We start from the raw sequence: 8,782 nt of genomic DNA, 5'->3' as shown, positions 1-8,782 counted from the left end.
AGGGCGGGGGGGCGGGGGAGGGGAGGTGAGGAGTCCGCACCCACAGCGCCGCTCTCCTGGGCAGGGGTGAGCTGTGCCCTGAGGCCCAGCACCCTGCCTCCCTCTGCTCCCCAAAGGAACGGAACAGACCCCACCTGGGGACAAGGTGGCTGGGTCTTCCCTGCATCCTCCCAACCTCAAAGCCACCTGGCCCAGGTAGGTCCCTCCCATCCGGCCCGTCTGTGAGGCTGCCTCCCCCTCCCCCATGGTCTGACATAGCCTGCTGGACCCTCGCTGTCTTTTCATGGCCGCTAGAACCTCTTCCGTTGGTCCCCCCTGGCAGGCAGGGCAGCCAGCATTGTGCCCACTTGGCAGCCTGAGACCCACACTGTGAGGGAAGAGTGGGAACAGCTTCTGGAATCAGAAGGGCCTTGAAACTCCACCTTGCTGTCTCAGTTCCTTCATCTGTAGTGTGGGCCTCCTCACCTCCCCAGATTGCTCAGAGGGCTGCGAAATGTTCACGCGGTGCTTCCCTGGCCAGGACCTGGCACGCGGTAGTGACGGTGAGGATGACTCCTCTGCCCGCCTCGTTCTTGCCAAGCGCTAATGAGCCCAGCCCGTTGGCGCCGAGCTGGACCGGGACCCCGGCGCTGGCTCAGGGCCTGTGTGCTTGCACCAAACCCCACGCAGACTCCCAGCGCAACAGCCCGTGGGCTCGGAGCCCCCCTTTTCCTGCCTCATTGGGACCTGAGTGGGGGGTGATGGCATCATCATCCCTCCCCCCTGCCTTGGGCTAGGGGCCCAACTGGCATCAGCCTGGAGCCCACGCGGCACAGCCTGCACCCGCGGCAGATGGGAAAGTGGGGGGAGTCGTGTTCTTCTGATTCAGACACTGGGGTGGGGAGGGGGCCGCACACGATCTGGAGAGCCCACCTCCTCCCTGGCCTTCCTGCCGGCGGCTCCGACAAAAGAACAGCTTGCACGCCCGCCTCCCTCAGCCTGCACCGCTTCTCACCGCGGCGTCTGTGTAATAGCACTAGGCGTCCTGTTTCTTCCCGCCAGGCCCTTCTCCCTCCGCGGGAGGAGGACGCTTCGCTAGAGAGCGCCGGAGGTGTCGGCTTTGCCCAGCCCCACTGCTGCAGAAAATTCAAAAGGACGGCTGCCTCAGTTCCCCCATCTGTGAAATGGGGGCAGTAAAAGTACCAACCAAAAAGAGCGGCTGTGAGGACTGATGAGTAAATACGTGTGCAGTGCCAAGGATGGGCCTGGCACACTGTCTCATTCAGATGTGTGCCCCTCATGCCAAGCTTGGCCCCGTGCAAGGAGGGAAACTGAGGATAGAGGGTGCCGGAGCCCACAACACCCAGCTGTTGCCCACCTCCCCCAGCATTGAGACTCAATGCACTCTCTGCACTCTGTGCCTCAGCCCAAGATTTCCTGGAAGTTCGACCTCCCTTAAATGCAGTGGGTGGCCGGCCCTGTCACTCCATGAGCTGTCATGATCAAGGGAAGTTTCTGGAGGTAGTGAGCTCTTCGTTGGCTGATGTACACAAGGGTCACAGTTTGCATTCTGCTTTCATAGTCCACGAGGGCCTGTTACTTCCACCCTTCCATCCTTACGTCTGTCCTGGGGATGGACAGAGGAGGGCCGATTGTCCCCATTTTATGGAAGGGGAAACTGAGGCTTTGTTTTTAGTCACCCGAGAGTCAGGATTCGGAGTACCTGGGGAATCAGGAGGAGCCCTTCAGATCGGATATGGGAGGTTAGTGTAACAGGGGTGGGGTCAGGTGCGCAGGAGCTGCTCATCCGTCCCGCCCACCTGCTCATCCATTCCGGCCCACCTCCCTCGGCCAGCAGCCCTGCCTGGCCCGCCGATAGCCGGCGACTACAGAAGACAGACGGATGGGTGGCTGTGCCCTCTATTGTGGGACGTGATGAGGGATAAAGGTGGCTTGGTCTGGGCCTTTCTCCTGCCCACCATCATTTAATCCTGACCACAGCTCCGCAAGCTGGGCATTCCAAGTGCTTATTTTATAGATGAGGAAAAATAACACCAGAGAAGTTAGCCCACCTGCTCCCATTTTCGAGGTGGAGTGGCCGAAGCACGTGTCAGTGCCCCCAGCTCCTCAGGCACTGCCCTCCTTACCCCGCCCTCCCTGCACTTTGAGGCGGGGGACACGTTTATCCCCTCATCACATGGCCAGCAAGATCCCATCCACTGGGATCTGCCAGTCTCACCCGGCAAATGGGCGGGGCCAATGGGGCCAGCAAGGGGTCTCCTGTATTTGCCCCAAGCTGAGGGGCCAGGGGCCATCCCACGAAGCACAGGGCACCTGGGAAATGTTAGGCTGTGCTCTTGGCTGTCCATCTGATGCTCCGCTCTCTCTTCCACACCTTGTGCTATGCCCATAGTAGGCGCTCACCACTTGCTTGCTCACTTATGGAATCGGAAGAATTCAGTGAGCTCAGGTCTAGGGCTAAGCCTGTGGGCAAGGCCCGGGGCTGACTGAGCCGGGAACTGCCTGGGCCCCTGGGGAGTGTGGAGGAAGTCAAGGGGACAGGGAAGGTCTAATTTGGCTCCTAGAAGCTCGCTGAATTATTAATTTTCTACTGATGTTCCCGATGTCTGCCAGAGACTACCCCTCCCAGAGTCTGGACGTGTGGCCTCGCCTGCCTTCTTGCACCCCAGAAGGGGCTTCCTCCAGCAGGAGAGGGAGAGGAGAAGCCCCCCCCACCCCAGCTCCTGCCCCAATTCTCCTGCCCACTGAGGTCTTACGACAGGAAAAGGAGGACCCTAGACACTTTGTCCTCACCCCAGGCAGGATGAGGGTGTCAGAAACCAGTTTAGAACCCCCTGCCCTAGATAGTAATTGCAATAACCAGGCTCTGTTCATTGGTGTTTACTACTTAGTCATCTCCAACCCTTCTAAATAGGTACAGTTGTCCTCTGTTGCATGTGAGGAAACAGGGGTTCAGAGAGGTGGAGGCGTTTGCCTAGTGTCGCGTAGCACATTGGTTCTTGAGCTGGATTTGAGCCCTGGGTTGTCTGACTCCAGAGCCATGACTTTAACCACATGCTACTCTGGCATGGGCATACCATTGCAGCTCTTCCAGAAGCCCCTGGTTTGTGCCCCTGCATCTACCTGCCCAGTGCTCACACAGAGCCTTACACCATCTTAGAGAAGCTTGGTGAGTGAATGAGTGAAGACTAAGACAGTCCACTCCTTTAAGGACCCATCAGTGTACAGGCTTTCAGTTAAGAAAGACTCCGCAGCGGCTCTCAACCCTGACTTGAAACAGTAGAACCATCCAGGGGAGCTTTCAGAGCTCTCCACTGCCAGCCCCCCACCCCACCCTAGACTGATGTGCTCTTGAGGTCAGCTTGCCATCATGCACCAGCAGTGGAAAGAACCTGCTCTTTCGCTGAACATTTGTTGCTTGAATTTGGTGTTGCATCCCCATTTTGCACTCGGGGACACTGAGGCTCATCTGGGGTCAATCACCAGGGGTGGTAGGCATCTCTGAGCCCCTTATCTCTTTCCTTCCTCCCTGCAAGTGACCTCACATGCCTACCCCCACCTTTTATCTGCCCTGTAAGCAGCAGGAGCTCCCGACCCGCGTGAACTTCTCAGCTGCCCCAGCTCCTCCGCCTGCGGTGCCTACCGCCCTGCATTCCAAGATGGACGAACTGGAGGGCCAGCTGCTGGCCAAGGTGCTGACACTGGAGAAGGAGCGCATGGCTCTCAGTCACAACAGCCACCGGCAACGTCAGGAAGTGGAGAAGGAGCTGGATGCGCTACAGGACCGCGTAGCCGAACTGGAGCATGGTGGGTCCTGGGGCCCCGCAGAGGGCGTAGCCGGCGAGGCCTGGGTTCTCAGATGGGTCCTCAAGGTGGCAGATTCACTTGAAAACATTTTAATGCTCTCTAGAGGCTAAAGCTAGATGGGATGGTGGGGAGGAGACTGTAAAACACAAGAGGGTGAGAATAATTGGGGAATATCATTATTATTTTTTTTTTAACAGTTAGCATTCTCTGGCACTTATTATGTTCTGGGAGTAGGCTAAGTACTCGACACATCGGCTGGTTTAATCTTCACAAACCACGCAGGGATGGTACTGTTATTATCCCCATTTCACAAATAAGGAAACTGAGGCTCAGAGAGGGCAAGTGACTTGTCCAATGTCACACAGCCAGTGAATAGTGTGGATCTGGACCTCAAAGTGGGTCTAATGCCAAAGTCCATGCACTTAACCACCCCTTCAGTGAATCCAAATTTTGTCACTTGTTAAACACCTGGGCCTGGCCTGGCACTGCCCAGGGGTCAGGGTGATGGATAGTCCACAGGTATGAGCCTCAGGAGACCTGGCTCCAGGCTCCACAGCTGTCACTGGATTGCACTGAGACTTTGGAATTTTGCTTCCTTTCCACAGGCCTCATTTTTTTCTCATCTGAAATTATGGGGATTTAGGGCTTATGAGCTCTCAGAGATCTTTCATCTTTGAAATCTTGGGAGGAGCACCCTGTAAGAGGCTTACAGACATGTTAGGGATACCAGGGGGGATCCTGAGTAATTATTTTGGACTGGCTTAGATGGGGACAGAAGTTGAAGAGAAGGAAATCCAAGAGGCTTCTTGAAGGAGGTGAGCCTCAAGCTAGCCCTTGGAGGAAGAGGGAGAGTCAGTTGTGGAGTTGAGAGGCCATAGCAGGGGCACAGCTGAAGGCGAGGCTTGGCCTGGTGGGTTTCTAGCTGGAGCTCAGAGACAATAAAGGCAAACTCCTCCCTCCTCAGTACTGCCACTGGCCCCTCTATGCTCTGTCTTCTAAAGGATTGGGGGAAATGCCCCCTCCAGCAGCTGCCGGCCAGAGAAGAGGGAGGCAACTAGGCTGGATGTCTGTGTGCCTGTGGGCAAGTCCCTTCTTGGGACTCAACTTACTCATCTATGAAATGGGTTTCAAGGGGCAGTTACTGAGCCCCTTGCTAGCTTACCATGATGTATCATCACATTAGCCTTCACCCCAAGCCCCAGCCAAACCTGGGAACCCGGGTCCACCCTTCCCAGCCCTAACCCTCTAGCCACCCCCTCAACAACCAGCTGGAGGAGGGGAACTCCTGCCCCAGTCGTGGGTGTGGTGGGAATCACCCCCCACCCTTGGAGATGATGGCTCCCCAGTCTATGCCTATAGAAAGCCCTCTGATACTTAAGGCAAAGATTCCCTGAAACTCTGGATATCAAAGAATCCCAAGACAATCCTGTTCAGATCCCAGGTCTGCCGCTTACTAGCTGTATGGCCTTGAGAAGATTACTTAACCCCTCTGTGCCAAGGTTTCCTCATCTGTAAAACGAGGATTTTAATAGTGTCTACCTCGTAGGGCTGTCACATGAGTGAAGGAGATCGTGTATGTAAAGGCTTTTAGGACAGTGCTTGCCATGTAGAAGGCACTGTAGAGTGCTTGTTAAACAAATGGGCGAAGAGGGGCACCTGAGTAGCTCAGTTGGTTAAGCGCCTGACTTTGGCTCAGGTCATGATCTCACAGTCTGTGAGTTCAAGCCTCGCGTTGGGCTCTATGCTGATGGCACAGAGCCTGCTTTGGATTCTCGGTCCCCCCCTCTCTCTCTGCTCCTCCCCAGCTCATGCTCACTCTTTCTCTGCCTCTCCCTCTCTCTCTCTCAAAAATATTCAAAAAAATAAATAATAAACAGGTAAAGAACTCTAACAAATGGTAATGGAATAGCTAACATTTGTCGAGAATTTACTCTGGGCCAGGCCCTTTACATAGTTTGTCCCATTCACCCCTCACAGAAGCCTGAGAGGGAGGAAATCTTATTTATGCCATTTTGCTGAGCAAACTGGAGCCGAGAGAGGTGAGGTTGAACTTGTGGAAGGTCACATGGCTGGGAAGTGTGTAGGCAGGATTTGAACTCAGGATCTCAGGTCCAGAGCCCTTGTGCTCTAACCATACCCATCAACACAGAGGCAGGGTAGAGAAGGCCGCAAAGGCCCCTGGTACATGGCAGATGCCCAGGTACTGGTAGCCGCCATTCTCTTTGGCCATCCCGTCAGTGGCCACTGACCCCCACCATGTCCACCTTGCCCACCCCCCTCAGGGTCCTCAGCCTACAACCCTCCAGATGCCTTCAAGATCAGCATCCCCATCCGCAACAACTACATGTACGCCCGTGTGCGGAAGGCGCTGCCTGAGCTCTACGCCTTCACTGTCTGCATGTGGCTGAGGTCCAGGTCAGGTGGCAATGGCCAGGGCACACCCTTCTCCTACTCCGTGCCCGGGCAGGCCAATGAAATCGTGCTGCTGGAGGCGGGCCACGACCCCATGGAACTGCTGATCAATGACAAGGTGAGTGGGGGGCTGGGCAGTGCGGGAGGAAAGGGGCGGGTGACCCTTCTAGAAGCACCTGCACTGTGCTAGGTCTCAAGCCTGTGGGCCCTTTCAATTCTGCTCAGCAGCTTCAGCACACATGAAATGCCTACTGTGTGCCAGGCTGGGTTCTGGGAATACAAAGACAAGCCAGACCTGGGGCTGGCTGAAGAGGGGCCCGGATCTGAGAGCTGGAAGTGATGGCATGTCTGTTTACAGGGGAGACCTGTGGGGCTTCCCCAGTGACCCAGCTCTAGGAGCAGGGCTGGAAGCGTCTGTTCCAGGGTGCTCTCTCTCTTCCTCCTGGGCCAAGAGAGAAGCAAATGAGGCCCAAGGACCTACCTGGGGAGGGAGTGCTGGTGGACTCCTTGCCCACTTCCTCCTCTGCCCCCCCCCCAACACACACAAGGAGAGTAGAATGGTGCCATGGTCAGGCCTGAATGCTGGATTTGAATTCTTGTTCTGCTGCTTACCCGCTATATGACCTTAGACTGGTCACTTACACTCCCCGTGCCTCGGTTTCCTCATCTGTCAAGGAGTAATGACAATAGTCTCTACCTCGTAGGGTTGTGGTGAGAAATAAGTGGCTTAAATACATGTAAAGGGGTGTGAGCAAGCCTAGCATTTAACAAGCTTTGACCCATGTGAACTGTTGTTATTATTCCAGGCCGAGTGCTAATAAGCACTTTACTCACATTATCACCCTTGATAATCACCCTCCAGCAGCACGGGGAGGTAGGCACCCTTACCTTACAGTTTTGCACATGGAGAAGCTGAGCCTCAGAGCAGGCAAAGAATGCACACAGGCCACATAGCTGGTGAAGGGGTGGTGATAAGGTTCATGGTCTTGGGCTGCAGAAGCCCCTGTGAACCCCTCCACTGCTGTGTCCTTGGGCCACCCATCTTCCCCATGCCTGGATCCCCTACCCCTGGGCCTGCCTGAAGGGCAGGACAAGGACATGGGGGAGTGGTATGGCAGGGGCATGGTGACTGAGCCGAAGAGGGAGTGTCTTATCACCCTCGTTCCCCTCAAATATCCTCCTTTTTCTGCCAAAGTGCTTTGGGATTTGCAGCCATAGTGGTCTTCTGAGACCCCCCTGGAAATGCAGACACCACCTATCACACCCATTCATGACCGGCCAACAGCCACATAGAGCCGCTAGGAGTGGGTGTCACCCATCAGAACCCAGCTCAGCAGGTGGTGTCTTTCATGAGTGTCCTGGAGGAGGAGGAAGGAGATGGGCCCAGACGACAGAAGTTTCTCTTGTGGACCCAGTAGGTCCTAAGAAGCCTGTGGTAGCTGGACAACATCTAGATCCTGCTGCCGTGACCCCTTCATACACCCCCTGGCTGCCGTCCTTGGCCCTGCGCAAGCTCAGCCCTCAGGTCTCAGTGGAAAGGATTCAGCACCCTGGACAGGGCACTGAGCAGTCCTATTCCGGAACTTCAAGTCCAGAGCGTCGACTTCAGGAATTACTGAGTTCTCCTTTTATTCCAGCCCCTTAGCCTTTGCATCTACTGTGCCCCCAACTTGCTGGGGTGGCCAGATCCATTGTCCTTCCAGATGTGTTTGAATACTATGTCTGCTGTTCCCACACCTGCCTCTTCCTCTGGGCCTTCACAGCCTCTGTGCCTCCCAAATGGCCCCTGGTATTTTGTCTTACAATATTGTCCCTGAAGCTCTTCCCTTCCGTGCAGACTCAGGCTCATTTATAGCTAGGACCAGATCCACATCCCCAGTGTCCAGAACAAGGCCTGGCACCAAGTAGGCCTCGGAGAATGTTGTATTCAAGCGTGATCTCACAGAACGTAGGAGATGAAAGAGCCCCCCCGGGAGTCCCAAATCCACAGGCGGCAAGTACCTTTCATCTCACGGGCCAATTCGAATCAATCACCAGTGGCTTCCCAGGGCACTGTGGTAGGAAGGATCCCGAGGCTGAGCCTAGGTTCGTGATTCTGGCTTGGGCGGAGGAGGCAGAGGTGGCCACCCTATTTGCCACTCTTTGGCCCGACCGCCTCCTTTCACAGATGAGGAACAGAGACCCAGGGAGGAAAGAGCAGCCTCCCCGAGGTCCCATGGGCAGTTGGTTGGCAGAACCAGGGCTGGGTGCCAGTGCCCAGCCATAGAGCCCGAGGCTCATTCCGCCACTACCAGCGTGAGCCCAGCGGCATGCCAGGCACTGTGTGAGGTGTTCAGAGATTGTGGGATGTGGCTCTCGCCCCGCCCCCTGTGGGAGGGTGAATAAACTAGCTAGAAACACCTGAAAACCAATACTTACTAGTCCCTCTTGATCCAAGAGAAGCTGCCTGGTTAAGTTGTGGGGAAAGATGAAAAAGTGCGCAGAAAGATGCTGGGCTGGGAGGAAGGGGAGGGTCAAGCCTTGGGCCAGTCCCCAGAAAGAAGAACATGGGACTCCTGGTCAC

The 8,782-nt window shown here is 55.7% G+C and overlaps 1 protein-coding gene across 1 annotated transcript in view; it reads left to right on the top strand.

Annotated features, from left to right (window-relative positions):
* The first annotated feature begins 3,545 nt into the window (after positions 1-3,545).
* The window catches only part of NPTXR (neuronal pentraxin receptor), a 10,892-nt gene continuing 5,655 nt past the window's right edge, over positions 3,546-8,782 (top strand). Inside the window, exons 1-2 of the mRNA XM_077761988.1 lie at positions 3,546-3,807; positions 6,090-6,337. Of these exons, the coding sequence (XP_077618114.1) occupies positions 3,546-3,807; positions 6,090-6,337 (510 nt within the window). The remainder of the gene's footprint in view (positions 3,808-6,089; positions 6,338-8,782) is intronic.

This window comes from Crocuta crocuta, unplaced genomic scaffold (genome assembly GCF_008692635.1).
Source record: "Crocuta crocuta isolate KB4526 unplaced genomic scaffold, BGI_CrCroc_1.0 scaffold193, whole genome shotgun sequence".
Taxonomy (NCBI): domain Eukaryota; kingdom Metazoa; phylum Chordata; class Mammalia; order Carnivora; family Hyaenidae; genus Crocuta; species Crocuta crocuta.
The sequence above is the reverse complement of the archived record's forward strand: the minus strand, read 5'-3'. Positions and strand labels throughout refer to the sequence as shown.